At 34.3% G+C, this 19,127-nt stretch overlaps 2 protein-coding genes across 2 annotated transcripts; both read right to left on the minus strand.

Annotated features, from left to right (window-relative positions):
• Positions 1 to 156: 156 nt before the first annotated feature.
• Positions 157 to 3,282, minus strand: LOC111411069 (rac-like GTP-binding protein ARAC7). The gene is made up of 8 exons (XM_023041643.1): positions 2,865 to 3,282; positions 2,417 to 2,504; positions 2,217 to 2,326; positions 1,919 to 1,982; positions 1,737 to 1,801; positions 1,583 to 1,648; positions 1,350 to 1,456; positions 157 to 476 (listed from the first exon to the last, which is right to left on the minus strand). Exons 1-8 carry the CDS (start codon positions 2,961 to 2,963, stop codon positions 443 to 445), a joined length of 633 nt encoding a protein of 210 aa, XP_022897411.1. The 5' UTR covers positions 2,964 to 3,282; the 3' UTR covers positions 157 to 442.
• Positions 3,283 to 16,250: 12,968 nt separating this feature from the next.
• LOC111411079 (peroxiredoxin-2) lies at positions 16,251 to 18,261 on the minus strand. Its single transcript, XM_023041650.1, has 3 exons — positions 18,005 to 18,261; positions 17,755 to 17,834; positions 16,251 to 16,688 (listed from the first exon to the last, which is right to left on the minus strand). Exons 1-3 carry the CDS (start codon positions 18,157 to 18,159, stop codon positions 16,435 to 16,437), a joined length of 489 nt encoding a protein of 162 aa, XP_022897418.1. The 5' UTR covers positions 18,160 to 18,261; the 3' UTR covers positions 16,251 to 16,434.
• Positions 18,262 to 19,127: the final 866 nt, after the last annotated feature.

Raw genomic sequence — 19,127 nt, forward strand, 5'->3', positions numbered from 1 at the left:
TAAGTACATTACAAAACTTGCTGGATTATCTATTTAGTTCAGCGTAACAAACATGTCATTAGAGTCCATTTTCAATGTCTAACTCACCAAATGTGCCAATAGTGTCTATTACGTATTTTAACGAAGAATCAAGCAGAATAGGTCTTGTTGATCTCATGAAACAATCTATGGAGATTATAATAGACAATGAAACAAATGAGAAATATCATTCAATTCTATAAGTAATCACATCATCACACACAACAGAAGTGAAAATACAGTGTTACAAGACCAGAGAGAATGATCAATTCTCCCTGCCATTCACTGGTCAGGTTGTAGGAAAAATAACTGCATCAAAACCACATTGGTACATCACCCTTTAACGAAGTAGTTAATACACGCATGCACAGAGAAGGTAGAACTTGTCATGTTAGAGATCCAGCATACACAATGTCAACATTTGCTAAGCAGCACAGCCTCCACAGACAATTCCCCTGCTGTACAAAGAAATTGAAACCAGAATTTAGAAAGAAACATGCGAAGTTTTGAAATCATTGTAGAAGTAGCAAAAGTTGGAGTAAATTTTGAAAAAAAGTGCAAGAGTATGTTATTAGAATGTCGTTTTGTGTAAGAAAATTTGTTTAGTTTCTTGCCTGAGCTAAGGTAATAACAACAGTTGGGCCCGCTTGGCTAGAATGAAATGCCCCTATTTCAACTTAAAAACTCTTAACCGCAAACTAGTACAGATACGGTCTACTGTCAATCAACCAAACTCCTTTCGACCCCAACAAAACAAAAAAAAAAAAAAAGAAAGGAAAAGAAAAGAAAAGAATAAAAAGAAATTTCATGTGTAAGTTCCCATTCATGAGATTTCACCCAAGAGATTTAATCTCAGTGGCCCTTTCTTTACAAATAAATAAATAAATAAATACATTGAGAAAAAGATCACTAGCGAGCAAATATCCTAGTTGCCAATCTATCTTGAAGACAACATAACATACGAAAGCAATGATGTGCAACTTTCAGATGCAGTTAAAAATTTATGTAAACATAATGCCATTAACTCATCTCATCGAGTTATTTTTCTTGAATGGAATATGCCCATAATCTATCTCTTTATACTAATCATAGCATCAGTTTCTCAATTTGGAAATTATGTTACTATTTCAAGTGCCATGCTGTCAACTGTCAAGCAAACCATGGGTCAATTTAGGATTAGTGATAGTCGGAGCAAACTTTGGTAAATGATGCTTCCTTAAGATTTCTGAGTTAGTACCTCAATTCACATTCATAAATATCTACAATTCTTCGGCAGTGTATCAGAAACAAGCGCAAATTATATAGAATGCAAATAGATTAGCAGCACTCACACAATCGAGCAACCGGTGCTCCTATCTCTCTTCTTCCTTGGAATCTCCTTCCTCCTTGGAGGTTGAATCACAATCTTTATTGCAGTATCGAAAATAGCTTTCACATTCTAGCAACAAGTTGAGTAAAATTAGCTTTGGTAGGATAAAATCTTGTTAATATATAATTTTCTGAAAATTATTCCGAATGCAGGTTTCGATATAGGCAATCATCAAAACTCATATATAACCCCCACCTGCTGAGTCTTCGAGCTGCATTCTATATAAGCTGCCGCACCAATTTGTTTCCTCAGCTCCTCCCCCTATAAATGAATCCAGATTAGCTGATACCATATATCAAGCTCAATTACTTGATACAGGGAAAAGAAAACATCAAAAAACACTTCTCACCTGGGCAGTTGTAATGATGTTAGATCCCATATGATCAGCTAGATATCCTCTGTCTTCACGAAGATCTGTAGTTAAAAGCAGATAAAAAGTTCGAAGGTATAATCAGGAAAATATCCGACTGCTTGAAACCCAAACAATCATTATGAAACATTAGATTGTAATTGAAACAGTTCATAGCATACCTAACTTTGTTCCAACAAGCACAACTGGAACATTAGGCGCGAAGCGACGAAGTTCAGGCATCCACTGAAATGAAAATCAAACCGAATTTCATATGTAATTTTTAGGCCAACTCATTAGGAAATGCTAGCAGCAAACTTGTTCACCATAATATGTAGTAGTTGATAATATTAAATGAAAAACGATTTAACATTTTGTCATTCCCACTGTTTAGTCTTGTCCAATACTTGATGGTGGCCGACATGCTCTAAAGGCTGAAGGAACCATCTTTTAAGATTTTAGTGAATGAAAGTATCCCACCTTCTTGAGGACATTTTCATAGCTGGCCCTACTGATTAAAGAGAAAGCCAATACAAATATGTCAGCACCTCTGTAACTCAATGGCCTCAACCTGCTATAATCTTCCTGACCTTTAAATTACACAGATTAAAACAATTAGGAAATAACTAAAGCCTCTCAAGAAACCCTAAATTGAGAACAATATACATATAAAATAATACCTGCAGTATCCCATAGTCCTAAGTTGACAATACTGCCATCTACAGCCACATTAGCACTAAAATTGTCAAACACTGTTGGAATATAATCCTGCCACACGTAAGAGACAAGAATGAGAAAAAAAAAAAAAAATGGGCAGATGTAAATAGATTAAGAATCCGTGACTGACTAAGCCCTAATCCCTTCTCTACACTAGCAATGATAAACATGATGACAATCGAAAACCAGCATACACAGAGTTAGCTATCAAGATTGCCAAATTTTCAAAAAACATAAAAAGAAAAAAATTAAAAAGATTCAAGAATACAAAAATTAATGCTGCAAAAACCTACAAAATTATGAACTGATTATCTTGAAGGATTTGGATAAGAACCCACAAAAATGAGTGCCTGGGCCTGGGGAAATTGATAGCCAAACTTAAAAAACAGAGATTTGAACTCTTAAACTCACAGTTGGGAACTTGTTACTGGTGTAACAAATGAGCATGCAGGTTTTGCCCACAGCACCGTCTCCCACAGTCACACATTTTATGAACTTTGAAGCACTCATCCTTCTTAATATTTCAGATTCTACAGCAACCTTTCTGCTACAGCGCACTCTTATTTAAGTGCACAAAAGGTTTTCTTGGTTTCAAGCTATTCAAGAAAAGTATAAAAGAAAGAAAGAAAGGGTAAAAACGAAGCGAAAAAGAGGAGGTGAGGAACAAGAAGAAGGGTATCCAAAAATGGTGAAGGAATCAAGAAGAAAGAGTTGCATATAGAAAATGAGGCCCCTAGTTTCAAGAAGAACTACATTAGAAAACAAAACTACAGACAGGTTTCTGTAAGAGAAAGTCAAAACACCGTCACATTTCATCCCTCTCAATAAATTTCAAATCAACAGAAAATTTTATTTTTTGAAATGCAGAAAGCTTTGGTGGGACCCTATTTCTCAAACCGCTCGAAAATGGGACCCGATTCTCAAACGGCTCCAACCCAATTTTTGTATCTTGGATCCATTCGTCAACTGTTACCACTGTTTGCATAATTGCATTTGGCACATATTTCGCTCATTGCATATGTTTAGGTATTCTTGATTAGGCAAATTAATGAATTGAAAATAAACGCTTCTGTTGATGTATTTTAGTCCACACCAGCATAGTGGGGGTGTGGTAACACTCTGTATTCTAGCCCACAACAAGTCCTTTGGGCAACAACATAGGTCTGACTTTCGGTATTACCAAACCTTCATATAGGATCATATAATCAGTAATACCAAATTTTCTGATGCAGAGGATCCTCAAAGAGGCAATTGCAGAGCATACTTTTGATACTACTTAGATCTTACTCTTACTTATTCATTCTGAAATTTTCACAGTTATCAAGACTATGGAAGAACAAAGAAAAGATTTTAGAAAAACATTGTTAAGAGGAACAAACTTTTTACTAGGAAGAGCTGAGCTCGAGATGATCCTCAATGAAAGATAAGAGCTCCTTATATAGAGGAGGAGCCTCATCATACAACCGATACAACCGATACAAAACTAATAATACTACCAATGACTCATCACTTTTAGTACAATACTTATTACACAAGGTCATGACTCACAACTTAAAAGGACATAACTCATCATTTTACTAGCATGACTCACTACTTTTAGTACAATAATTTTACAACCATCTTTTAAAAAGTAAATAAACTACTTTTTAAAAGGGATTTTATTGCAAACGACAAAATGATTATTTTACACGAGCTGTTGAGTCATCAAGGTGTTCCAAGATTTGCTTCTCGTCCAGGTTCATTTGAATCATCTGAATCAGAGGGGAGTCCATGTTGCTTCCACCAAGGCCAAGTTGTAGTGTCAAATTTTTCTTCAAACAATTTTTCTTCCAATTTTTCAAGAGTGTCTGGGTCTGTTGGATCAAAATCATACGACTGTGTTCCATAATCATATGGATCTTGAGAGTTCTGGAAAACACTGTCATTATAATTTATTTCCGTGTTCAAATATCTTGAGTTTTGTTTGTCTGGATTGCTTGATCCTGGTTTGTCCACGTCCATTTTATCAATTTTCATTTTTTCTTGAAATTCATTCCAGAGATTATTACGCAATTTTTGTCCTTCTGGTGTGGTTTCTGGATATTTAGATATTTCTCCAAGGCATTGATGTGGCCTTCCCAAGTAAAGCTGGTTCCAATGGGTTTTGTCACTTTCCCAAGTAGCAGATGGATAGTGTCCAAATACTTGTCCAAAAATTTGGCATTGTCCTTCTCTGTGTTTCTGAGTGTCTTGCTGAATCTTGGTTGCATAGTCTAGAGGTAGAATTTCCCATGGAGCATCATCTTCTATGTCTGGTTGATTTCAGCCATTTTTCTTTGAAATTCTCGAAACTCCTTTAGATACCTTTCCCAATCTTGATGGAGATTGAAAGGTTGGACTGCATACTCCTTGACATAAGAGAAGTGTTCATAAGAACCTGTTTCTGTAAAATATCCTTGCCGTTGGAAAATCAGAATTACAAAAACATTGTTTTGAAAAGTTCTCAAATCTCTAAATTTTAAAGAAAATGCTTCAAACATTTTTATCCAATGAGAAATAGGATAAAACCATTCGAAGAATTTCTTTGCCTCAAGATGTGCTTCTTGAAATGGATCATTTTTGTTAAAGCTTCGAAAAGTGATTTCTTTGAACCATTCAAGAGATTCACAAACATTAAAAGAAACTCCAATTTGGAAAAGTTCCAATAAGTACCACAGAAAACAAAGTAAGTCCTTTGAAAATCTTGATACTGCTTGGTGTGGGATTATATGGAACAAATTAAAAAATGGATAATCCGAATGAAATCCAAGACCAACAAGAGTTTCAATTCCTGTTTGCCTGATAATAATGGACTGGTATTTTAACATGAACTCTTTGGCTCGGGAATGGAGGGTTTTGTCTCTGACGAGAGTATTAAGTTCTGGGGGAATTTGTTCATTTTGAGAAAGCAAATGAAAGGGAAGGTTTATCATACAGATTACAGGGATAGGTTGGGAGTAAAAAGCTTTTGGTCTGGTGAGTAGGTCTGGAAGGAGGTTGGTTTTTCCCTTTATATGTTTGACATCAAAGTCAAAGTTTGAAAACCATCCTGCCCATCTGAGTAGTTGAGAATTTGGAATTTGTTTTTGTTTGAATGAAAGCATTTTAGGGAATGCTGACATGTCCATTTCAATAAGAAATTTGTGTCCAATGAGATGAAACTGAAATTTCTCAATACCACATTTTACCGCCAAGATTTCTTTGAAAGTGGAATGATAATGTTTTTCTACTTCTGAGAATACTCCACTTTTGTATCCACAAATGTTTCTTTTTCCATTTTTCTCCTCCAATAGAACTGCTGTCCAATATAGATCACTTGCATCAGTTTGTAAGATCATTTTTTCGTTAGTAGGGATGGATAGAGCTGGAAGTTCTTGCACCTTTTATTTGATTTTTCGGACTGCTTTTGTTTGTTTTGAAGACCACGGTGGTGCATCTTTTTTCAACATGTTTTGCAATGGTCTGATAATAGGAGTTAAATGATCAACAAAATCGGCCATGTAATTTACAATCCCAAGGAACTGTTGGACTTCTCGTTTAGAGAGATCTGTGTCTGCAAACTTTAACAATTCCTGACCAACATGTGGTTGTAAAGAATATTGACCATCTTTAATATGCATGCCCAAGAAATCAATTTCAGAGACTCCAATAACCATCTTTTTCTGAGAAAGCATTACTCCAAATTGTTTTGTCAGATCAGCGAATTGAGACAACAGTTGAGAATGAGACTCGGCATCTTTTGAGAACAAGAGAATATCATCAATATAGATTAATGCTGACTCTAATATTGGACGATAAATTCTTGTGATAGCCTTTTGGAACAATGAGGGGGCCGTCTTAAGACCGAATGGCATAACCGTCCATTGATAGTGGTAGTTTGGGATACAGAAACTTGTCTTATGCCTTTCATCTTTCATAATTCCCAATTGCCAAAATCTCGCTTTTAGATCAAACTTTGAAAATATCTGCGCCCTGGACAGACTGACAAATAAAGTTCTTTTGTTTGGAAGAGGGAACTTGTCATCAGCAAGGAAGTGATTCAATGGTTTATAATCAATCACAAGTCTCATTTTTCCACGAACTTGTTCACTTCTTTTGTTGACATAAAATGCTTGGCATGCCCATTGAGAAGTGGTAGGTTCAATGAGACCTTTATCTTGCAATTGGCTTAACTCTTTGGTTGCTAACTGGAGGTGTTCAAGACTCATTCCAATATGGCTGGCTTTAGTAGGGTTAACGTCTTCATTTCTTTTGAAAGGTAAGGATATGAAAAAATCTGGATTTTTCCATAAAGGGTGAGTGCATTTGGTGAGAAATTCTGTGCGAGAATCTGCACAACATTCTTGGATTAATAGGCTTGTTATATCATCAAGGCTGGTTATGGAAAAATATGTGGTTGGCTGTATGTATGACAAAAAGTAGGACTTGTATCTAAGGCCATTTGGAAGAGGAATAACACGTTTTGCCCACAATTGTCGAATGATGTCAAAACCGATTACAATATCCTTTCCTGGTAAAGATGATCCAAGTAACTTGTGTGAGACATTACATTCAGGAAAGAACTGAAGTGTCACTGGCTTACTTATCAACTCTGTTGAAAAATACTCATTATTGGCTGCCTGGAATATTTGCTGATGTGTTTTCCACATGTCTTTGGGGAGAATGGCTGGATTTAAGATTGAACAAGCTGCTCCAGTGTCGAGCAGACCTGCAACTATGATTGGTCTTTCATATTTTCCTGGAAATATTTTGACTTCAACCATCGGAACTGGAAGACTAAGATTGATCACTTGCATTCCATAGCATTCCTCTATACTATCATAACCATTAGTGCTCTCATCATCGGAGTCAAATTCCAGTACGAAGATAGTTTTAGGAGACTGCTCATCTTCTTCAGAAAATACCGATTCAAGGTCCGCTTCTTCTTCCACTTTTGTTGCTGCATAGATTTGGTGTAAAATTTTCTCCTTCTTTTTGTTGGTACAATTTTTTGCAAAATGGCCCTTATTTCCACAGATAAAACACCTGTCTCCCTTTTTCTTTGTGAATTTCCTTTTAAAATATCTTCTTCTTCGAGGAAAAGATTTGGAAAATCTTTTGTTCTGAAATTTGAACCTCATTCTGTGGAATTTCTTCTTTCCTGGACAATCACAACTCTTGTTCTCATGTCGGCGCTTAATCTTCAAATCTGGCTGATCACATGCCTTTTCAAGCTTCTGTCCTGTTGTACTAATATCCTTTAAAAACTCTCTTTGATTGCAGAGTTTTTTCAAGGTTCTTTTGACCCAGTTGTGAAGCTCTCCAAATGAAGTGGTTCCCAATGATTGTCCTTTTATTTCAATCATTCTGAGTGTCTCTTGACCAAGAGGCTGTGGGATGGATTCTAAGTAAGCCTGCTTTATATTTGTATCGTCCATTCCACTAATGAGATAGAATCGCCTAGCAGCATTGTGGAAATGTTTATCTAGATCTTTAGGATTGTAAGAACAACATTTCAATTTGAAGAATTCCTCTCTTGCAGTATCCTTCAAATGATCCGTCTTTCCATAGAATTCCCAATCTAATAATTCTATGAAAGCATCTATTGTTGGGGAATTAGAATATTGGGTCTGGCGATATTCTGCAAGAGCTCATACCAATCTTTTAAGAACCCAGTGATTCTTGCCAGAAAAGATTTTATGACTACAGAATGAGTCATATTTGGCCTTTGTAATTCTGCTAAACACCATGCTTTCATTTCTTGAAATCTTGCTTTCCACAAAGCTGGAGGAATATCATCAAAAGGAAATTTGGTTGCTGAAGTACTATTTTGTGAATAATAATTGTTCACAACATGAGGATTAGCAATTTCTTCATCAATTATTTCTGGCTCATCAACAACAGGAATTCCTTGTTGAGTTTGACTTGATTGTGTTCTGTCAGCCATATAAAAAGGAGGATGATCTTCTAGAGATTCATCTGAGGACTCTTCAAGTTCAGAACTAGTTTCATTTGGGATGGTTAAAATAGGAGTTATAGAGGAACGATTTTGAGTTTTTTGTAGGAAAGTGGTTATGGGGTTTTTTTATCATCATTTGTGGTCTTTTTTCTGGGTTTGGTGGAGGTAAAGTTTGTAGATTTTGTGAGGCTAATGGTTTGGTTTTCTTTATATCGGGATAAGAAAGAGGTGTCAATTTCTTTTCCCATTCTTCAGGAGTGAAGAGTGAAGATGTGGATTCATAAGCTCCTGTTGAATACATGGGTCCTGAAGTTTGTGATATATGGGTATATGAGATAGGGTGATATGGAGTAGAAGGTGGGATCATGGAATTGTTTTCAAGAGAAATGAGTTATTTTTTTAGATTTCTTATTTCTCTTTCTTGATCTGTTATGGGTAAACGGTTTTGTAAAAGGGTCATGATTTCAGCATGGAGGGTTTCAATCTTTTGTTTACAGGCTTGAAGAGGGGTTAATAGTGTTTGTGCTTGTTGCTATAGAGTCCTTTCAATTCTTTGCTGACTTTGGTCAATTTTTCTCAACAGGGAATTTTGTTGGACTGCATTTTCTGACTGTCAGTTTAAAACTGCTTTTGCTGCTGAAAGCTGGTCAACTGAACCATCCGATTTTCTGGATGTGGGATTCTTGATCTTCCAGGCATGAGTTGACTGCTCTTTGTCAAAAGAGGACAATGGAGGAAACTCTTCTTGTTGAGGAGGGTGGAACATAGCTATAGGCATAGCTATCTGAGGAGATGGAGGTGGACTATTATCCCAGTCCCATTTTTTTATGTAGTTGGTCGCAATCCCATGGATCATCATCATCCCAATCAGTAGGAATAATAGATTCATCACTTGTAGGAGGTGGAGTGTACTTGACATAATAGTCAAATTTTCTAGAGGGTTCTCCTAACAAATCAACTCTTGCAAATTTGTTTTCATATGCTTCACGCAACTTTTGTTGGCTATTCTTCTTTTTCTTTTTCTTCCTGGAAGGATGATCGTTAAATAGATCTTCTTCATCTTCTATGCATCTCGCGCAGAAACATACATCCCAATAAATATGTCCTGAGTTATCAGATTTGCAATAAATTGGCCTGCCATTTGCATCAAATCCATAAATGGGAATTTCTCCATTGGAAAAAGCAAACTGTGTTGGAAAACAAGGAGGCTTTTTATTTGCAGGTTTTTTTGAAACATGATCTCAACTTCGCCATTTGACTTTCTCCTGAAATGATGAGTTGCTGATTGTATGGGCAGAGAGTCTTTTGATGCCTGGTGATGTTGCTCATAACTAGTAACCCAGGTTTGAGGGATCAATTTAATGAGCTCAGATCTAGGAATCTGTCTGGGGACATATGTACAGCTTGGCTGATCTGTTCCCATCTGAATTATTAAAGCATCATCCGTCCCATTAGGAGTGACAAAATCAAGAGAGTGATTTTGAATTCTGTAAGCCATCTGGTAATGAAGTGTTGCTCCATATGCGACTGCTGTTGGAACTGCTCCAACAATTTGGACCTGAATTTTTAAAGCTAATAACAATAATGGATTTGCAATTGGCATATTAAAATTTGGAAACATAGTAACAAGTACTGTTCCCGCATTGAGTGTAGTTTCCACAGTGCCAATACACGCATGTTGATAATCAGCAAATCGTGTATTTAGAAGAGCAATTCTAGAAACAGCAGGAAGACCTTTTCTTCCATGGAGGGTAAGTGCAATTCTTACAGCTCCAAAATGAAGATGGGTAAAACCTTCAGATAACCATACTTTTGGAAGATGAGATGGTAAATCTAAGGTGACAAACTGCTCCTTTTCAGTAGCAGGTAGAAGATGCTGATCAAACTTTGATGCCTGAACATATTCTTTGATTTGGGATTTTGATGGTGAAATGATATTTTTAACAGTTTTGGTGAAGGAATTTCGGGGTTTGTTATATGGAAGGTAAGGATTGACAAGAGGTATATCTGTAACTGGGGTTTTTTCAGATTCAGGTAGGTAAGATATTTCATAAAGGGAGTCGATTTTAGAAGCATTAGATTTTCGAAAGAAGGTGGAGGGTGCTAATATAGATGAACTAGAAGATTCAGACATAATTTTAAATCTGTTCTTCCTAGTTTCTTTCAAACTGGATAATTCCAATCAGAATAGTAAGATCAAGATAACAATCTTTCTTATTAACAACAAACAATATTTTAATCTTACTTATTAAAGAGTATCAAATCGAAAATGAAGTTCAAGAATTATCAATTCACACGAATCTCGATTACAAAGAATAGTATTTAAACAACCACGTGAACAATACTAATTTATGTCTTGCTTAGCCTCCATTTGAGCTTCATTATTTAAAAAATTATTTTTCTTCAAACTCATTTTCAACCACACAATTTTTCAATAAATAATTTATCCGTAAACTAAAAATTTTTCTCTACTTTTCAACCTCACATTTTTCAAAAAATTCACTATTACAAACTTATTTTTTTCCGAAAGAGGGCAAACCCTTAATAAAGGAATAAGTTAAAATATTAAAGAAACAGGCGATAAAATTCGATGACAAGGCGGCAATTACAAATTCAACCGTGTTTCTTGAACATGGCTGATGAATGCACCTCAACCTCTGTTTAATCCACCTTTCACCAGCCCTTCAAGTAACATTATACTTACAAATTGGTGAATTGAAAGAACAACGTTGGAGCTGTATGGTTGACCATGTTATTAACACCACTAAATAACTTACTATTAAACAAAAATCTCATTACTTTTCAAGAAATAATCAATTTTCTTATTTTTAAATAAATTGATTCCAAATCTTGAATATAAGAAAATTGGACTTATTCAATGGCAACTTTGCTGCATATTTGGAATAATAATATGAAAATTTTAATTTTCTAAACTTAATATGATATAAATGTTACAAATATACAAAAATAAAAAGGGAAATGTAATGTGTATAAAGCAAAATAACCATATCAACAGTAAAAAATATCATTTTTTTTTAATAAACTAAGCCCTTTAGAAAATTGATTTTTTGAGAAGTGATTTTTTTGGAACTTGTGAAAAAATAGAAAAATGTAATGGAGAAACGAGTGTGAGAAAAAATGTGATTTTGTAAAATTGACTTCAAATGAGGGCTAAATTTAACATTTTGAAAGAGAAAAAGGAGAGCAACAAGAAATAATCTACTTAGTAGCATTATGCAATAAGATTACAAATGACACAGATCGATACAAATTATTGACGTCAAAAATTGCTAAGCACAATTTTTTTGCCAACTTTCCTAGGCAAATCATTGCGTCACTGGATCGTGGTTCAATTGGTAGGTCATTCCTGAATTGTAATTTTAATTAAAATATTTTTTTAAGACGAAGGACAACAATCTTCCTAAATATAGAGTATATATGTATTAGTTCACTATTGTTATACAAGGTCGCATGTTGCCATAATGGTTATGGATGTGATATTTCACTTCAAATGCCAATGTTCGAATCTCTGCCGTTGCATATTGAAGAAAAAATTTGCACTTGACTTTGTCATAAATCGGTTTAGCCTTGAACTAGTTCCAAGTTCATCTAAAACCATACAATTCGACCATTATAGTGGGCGGTTCAACCGAACTTTGACCGGTTCACTTGCTAAATGTACCAATTATAGCAACCGAACTGGATCACAATCTAGTTTGCTGATTTTTGAGTTGCATTGACAGATCTGGTCCAATTTTAATAACTATACTTTTTATCGATAATGGAGGTTACAAGTATGTTTCTTTGTGGAAGTGAATGGCTTCCATGGTCCCTCCCTTTTGGAGGGGACCATCCTTTTCTATTTATAGAGTGAATTAAGTCTAATTCTCTTAGAATTATGTCTCGTCAATTGGATCATTCATAATACCGAGCTTGGTTTGTGTGTCGCAAATCTTTTTTTTTATTGGCTAGAGAGGTCGGCTCCCATCAAATCATAATAATACCCTCCTTTTGTCAGGAAATCATGACTTACTTTAAGATAAGTAGTTATAGTAGATAATTGGTGGGTTTGGACGATGCTGAAGTCACTTCTTCTAAGTTTCTTTGATTGATTGGACGATTTGACAAGGTGTAAGGGATGTGTAATCATTGTGCCTCTTAAAATTACGGCGGTAGCAAGATCGAGTTGAGGTTACAAACTCAACCTGGGGTGTATACGAGATAGGTGCTCACCTCAGCTTAAATGAAGTCGGAGAATGGTGGTAAACACAAATTATTAAAACTTGGCCTTTCAATCTAATATATTTGTCTTCCTTTTCTTTTTCCTTTATTAAGCCCCTGTTTGGCTCAAATTCTAATTTGAGTCAAAATCAAACAATCAATATTCACTAAATCTTTTACAGATCCTACAACTTTTCAATCACACATTTCAAATATTTCTATCAAAATCTACTAAAAATCTAATTTTAATCTCCACCAAACAACCTCTAAATTTTTATGACATATATGTGTTAATTTGTTAATTTTTGCCAACAAAAAATTCATTCTTGGTGTATTTAAAAGGAGAAATTGCACAATTCAACCCCTCAACCTATTGTTTACATTAGTTTTTAATGACAAAAATCGTCCAAATCCACGCGTGAACTAATACCAGTTTAAACAATGAGTTAAAAGTTGTGTTTATATCAATATTTACCAAGTGGATCATTCTTGTTTTGTTTTGTTCTTAAAGTAAATATTATCTTATATAGTTTATTTATTGTTTTTAGCCTCTCCTGGGATATAATTTACAATTGATTCATAAATTTAAATAAAGGTAAATATTAATTTCAATTGTACATTCATGGTGAAATCCACTATTATTCTTTTACATAAATTAATTTATAAATTTGTCAAGCGGACAACTTAATATCCTCAACAATATACAGTGCTAATTAAATGAACTTGTTACTAATTAACCCTAACGATTATCACTTATAGAGATTTCTTGATTTTCTTAGATAGTCAAAAGCAGCGAGACGCTGTATTTTCAATATTGAATTTTATATTGGATTAAACCTCATATTTCTTAGTAATAGACCTAATACAAGAATAAATGGAATATGATTGCCATATGCTTATTTAATTATTCACCAATAAAAAGTAATGGATAGTGGATACCACCTTGATTCTTAAACATGTATTCAGAATTTGGTGTTGCGAAATGTTTAAATTTTTAAACTACAATTTCAAAAAAAAAAAAAAAAAAAAAAAAAAAAAAAAAATTAAAAAAGTAGAATTGAAATGAAAAAAGAAAAAGTAATCGGTGGGTTCCAATCCTGTCATCCCTATCCATTCTTCTACTCTGGATAGTAACGATGTGTCCATTGAGAGTGATTCAAATTGGATATACATATTTTCATCCTATAACGAGATCTTCTTATATCAACTAGTTCCTTCCTATATTTGTGATTGTTTTCCCTAAAATATATTTGACTTGATTGCATCGACAGGGATCAGAATCCATGATCTACTTCATCGGCTGTATGCTTTACACCTAATCCTTCCAAACTCAGAGCTTTTGGGCATCAGGATCAGAGTCTCACCTATGACTAGGTTTTGGAACAAGCAAGAGGAAGATGCGGTAACGGATAGTTCTCTACAAAAGATACACAAGCAATCGCCATGAGAAGAGCGATTCCTAGGGGTTATATTCCCGCTCAGGGCCAGACCCACCTTAGGCTCAGCTAAGCTTTGGGCCCTAGGATATTGAGACCCAATAATTTTTATTTTATCCTCAAAATCTCATCCCTACCAACGATTCAAATTTTGTCTGCAACTCATTTTCTTTCATCTCCTTGAGCATAGCAATGACTTCATCAGTTCTAGCAACCATAAATAAGAAGATACTTTAAGTAGTGTAGATAACATTATCAAGTTTCAGATCGGCAGTTTCATCTCATCAACAGTTTTCCTGGCTTCCTTCAGTCTTCCCTCCTTGCAGAATCCATTCGTTGTCGCCGAGTAATTTATTAAATTAGGATTACATCCATTCTTCTTCATGAATTCGACCACCTCCTTATCTCTATCAGTTATTCCTCCATAAGAAAACCCATTCATTAACTGTTAGTTAAGGCATCAGACACTCTGATGTTTTGTGAGCATTTCCTCAAAATTGTAACTCTGCGCTTAAATAGATTGATATAACCAAATTAACTGTTAAATGTTGTATAAAGAAGTATTCGGGGGTGAAATTATGGATAATTTTTTTTTTTTTTTTTATTAAGACCGTGAATGTCCGACCAGTTTACGCACACATCGACTAATTCCACGAGACTCTAAAGTTTACAGTCGAGTACTCACCTCAATAGCCATGAGAGGACTCGAACAAATATAGATAAATATAATCAAAATACCATTACGGATTGTATAAATAAGTATCAAGGGTGTTGATACTTCTTCAACTTAAAAGAATGCTTAACTTCTTAAATCTTAAAAGACAATTATATTTTAAATTTTCTTGAATTTTAATAAGGATTAAAACATGTATTATATACTACAATTCTGCACAAGAGATCAAAGTCAGGTTAAGAAAATATTTACATTGTCTAATTGATTCTAGTGGAGTCAAAAATTGACATGTGAATCAAAAGGGATTTGATTCTAGTGGTGGAGATTCCTTTATAGAGAGCCACGTTTTCTGTCAAGTTAGTGGGAGCTTGCTTTGGACATTCCATTATTTCAACAAGGCCGTTGAAGTGATGTGGTTGTGGTGAGAAATAATTTGATTTCGACTTTCATTTCAAATTTTATATGAAATAAATAAATAAATGATTGGTAAGAAATGAGAAGAAGAAGAAGAAAAAAAAAGAATTATAGTTAAATATTGCAACTATAAACCTTCTCTTATTGCAGGGGAGGATAAAATAGTTCACATCAGTCAATTTATTGATGGACCATACACCTAAAAAATCTCGTTCAAAGTTCATTTAGAATTTAGTCCCTATCTGCCTATCATTCTCGAAAAATTCTCTCCTTCTAAAAAATTAATAATAATAAATTATTTTCAATCACATACGAATTAAGCCCCTATCTGATGATCCTTTTTGTGTAAAAAATAATATTTTGACTAGTGATCTTTTGAGAATTTGTGATAAATAAGTGAAAAATATTTTTTAAATTTATGTGCAAAATATTTTATTGTGTGAATATGAGAAATAAATTATTTCGTTTTAAAGAGAGTCAAACAGTGACTAAAATATTTTACACATAACCCTAAAACTTTTTCTATTTTATAACTGCACATTTTTTCAAAAATCATTGTTTTGATATTCATTTTCCTAAAAAACCTCTTTTTAATAAGCATCAAACAACGATTTAGTAGTCGAGATCAGCTCACAATTAGGAGTGGCAAATGGGCCCAAGTCTCTCGCCTGCTCGGCTCAAATCCGTCCATGGCCTGCTCGGGATCGTATTGAGACGAGCTCAAAATTTAATTTTTTTTCACGAACCGTTAACGCTTAAAAAGAGAGTCAATTCGTGCTTGGTTCAAACGAGCTGAAGGGTCGGGCCGAGCATTGTTTGTACACACCAGTCACCAGAAGAGCTCCAGCTAGGCGCTGAGGCGTTTAAGCGAGCTTGACCCAATGCCTCCCCTATTCTCAATCATAGGCTAAGGCTATGTTTGAGCCAAATTTTTTCAAAAATATACATGATTTGATATTATTTCAACCACACATTCTTCAATAAAATAATATTACATGCAAATTTAAAAATTTTCTTTATTTTTTAACCATACATTTCCCATCAATACACCATTCAAAAATGCATTCTTAGGAATATAATGTGGCCCAAACAAGGACTAAAGAACCAAATTCAAAATGTAAACTTTGGAAAGAAGCAACAGATGTTTCACACATAACCAAATATCACTTCGATTGAAAAAGCTCAAATACTTTACACGAGTAAACGAGACATACGAGGATATTATAAAGTAAAACGGAAGTTCAACGACAGAATAAAGAACCCGTAGGGGGAACGGACAAATTACAGAGCTTTTAAGATATCTTCGGCGCTGGAAACTGTGAACTCTCCACCTTCCTCAATATTAGCAACTTTCACCTTCAAGTCCTCAACCAAAAGAGCAAACCTCCTGGACCGAGTGCCAAGCCCTTTCTCCGAGAGGTCGAGCTCAAGACCAAGTGCCTTAGTGTAACTTGCAGAGCCATCGGCTAGAAACTTAACATGCTTATTGTCAGGGTAAGTTTTTGCCCATGCCTTCATCACAAATGGGTCATTGACTGCAAACAAGAAACAAATAAAAGGTCAAGACTTTATAAAGAATCGTCCTAGCTAAAATCATTGGGTGTCAAATTTTCTCTGCTATGTAGAGAAAACAAATTGGTAATTCGACTGATATGTTACAACTATAGAGATGCATTTTCAAAGATCAGAAATAACTTCAGAAGTCAAGCCTCTTCACTGTAATTATCACAAGACAGTGAAGGACATCACCTTAAATGAGGGCCTTCACAAATATAATCCAAAGACGGGTTTGGCATCAAATTTTAATCACCGTTTCAAACAAATATCCAAACCATCTGCCCACCCAGCTCCTATTTTTTCGATCAAACAGTGGTCTATACTGGAATTCACAGAGCTCTTTAGGAGCTTACAATTTGTTACAGTATTAATCTAGTTCCCGTTTGTTTCCCATTTTATGTAAAAAATGAGAATGAAAAATATATTTGTTACAGCCCCATATAAGAAATAGAAATTCAAATATGGTAACTTGATGTGATGGATAACGGTCATATTTTTCATTTTAATGGGAAAAGAATGTGAAACAAACGACAAGTATGAGATTAACAAACTTTTTCATGTACTCATAAACCGACTCTGAATCGTAGCTTGTTTTCGATTTGGATATCATGTTGACATCACTTGATGAAAATGAATACCATCATCAAAAAATGTGGAATCCTTACGCAGAATAACTACAAACACATTCTAAATTTAAGAGTACAAGATAATTTCAAACTCCAATTAGAACATTACCAATTCATTTACATTTTCTACATGGCTAGTTAACAAAGATTATTTCACTTTTTCCAATTGCTAATTTTGCCATGATAAACAAATTTCCTAATATATAACTTGTAGATGATTTAGACATATAATCAACTTCAAGAGAACAATTACTTATTACTTCAACAAAATTTTTTTCAGAAGAAATGCATAATAATGACCCACACAGTTTAATAGAAGACAAGCTTCTCCCAAATTACATGCAAGTTAATGTAGATATTTAATCCAGAATCATTAGAAAATAGACCCATAAAAATATAATGGATATCAATATCATACCACTGATGCACAAGATTTCATCAACACCCTTTGACTTCAACTCGTCAGCCTTCTCGATGAACCCAGGAACATGCTTCATGCTGCAAAACCCACCCACACCATATTAAAAAATGCACAAAAACAAAACCCAGGCACTTGAATAATCCGCCCAAAATTGACCCAATAAAAAACAAATACTTCAAAAATAAATTAACAAAATTGCTGATCGATTTGGCCAGCGAAATGCCGATTATCACAGATCGGAAATAACCTGCAAGTGGGAGTGAAAGCACCGGGAACGGCAAAAAGTATGATCTTTTTGCCGGCGGCAAGGGAGTGAATTGAAACGCTCTGGAGTTGATCATTCTCGTCGAAATAAGCTAGGGTTCCATCTGGAATTGAGTCACCAACTGCAATCGGAGCCATTGATTCGTTCAATACAGTTACTGCACAGTAATATTCGGACAACAGTGATAATTTCCAATAAGTAAGGCTGGAACACCGTCCGCATATATAGAGTTTCAATGGTGGACGTGAAATGAGCTATGAACTCCAGTTAAAGAAACAATTTGGGGTCCGCCAATTACAATAATCACGGGGTAATTGATGACACGTGGCAAGCCTGTGCTCCTTATGGCACGGCACGGCTGCAAGCCGGCTGATTCCATGTTTGATTGCTATTATTTTAAATTTTAATTTTATATCAAATAAATTTTGTAATCATACATTTCTAAAATAAAATATTTTAAACGTAAACTTAAAATTATTTCTTAAGCACTTTTTTTATTTTTGATGTTGTTGTTAATAAGTTAATGACAAATTGACCAATTCTCAGTCACCATTTTTTAATACCATAAATAATTTCCTATTACTATAGCGGTTAAATAATTAACAAATAGAATAGAGTATAATCAAGAAACTCTCTAAGGCGTTGTTTGTTTCTCATTTTTTGGTAAAAAAATAAAATAAAAAATAAGATCGTTATTCATCACGTCAACCTATATTTGACTTCCTCTCTCTTGTGTGAATCTCGTAACAACTATATTTTTCATTCACATTCTTATACGAATGAAAATCAAACGAGGGACAAATATGAAATGTTCTTTATTTTAAAAAGTCAATCATTAAAATCATGCTTGAAGAAGCTTTTTAAATTAACATTTTAATTTAGAGATGGATTTGATTCTCTAAATTTGAATAGACAAACTCACTCTATATAATAAAATATATTCAAAGTGTTTTGATTTCATTGTAGGAAAATAATAAAATAATTTAGAGAAAAATTAATTAAAATAAAAGTTAGACAAAAATAATAAATATTTTTTGGAAGTGTTAAATATAAAGAGTTTGTAGGATTATTTCAAAATTTTTACTTTCTAAATTTATAGATACTA

This window comes from Olea europaea, chromosome 2 (genome assembly GCF_002742605.1).
Source record: "Olea europaea var. sylvestris chromosome 2, O_europaea_v1, whole genome shotgun sequence".
NCBI classification, from domain to species: Eukaryota; Viridiplantae; Streptophyta; class Magnoliopsida; order Lamiales; family Oleaceae; genus Olea; species Olea europaea.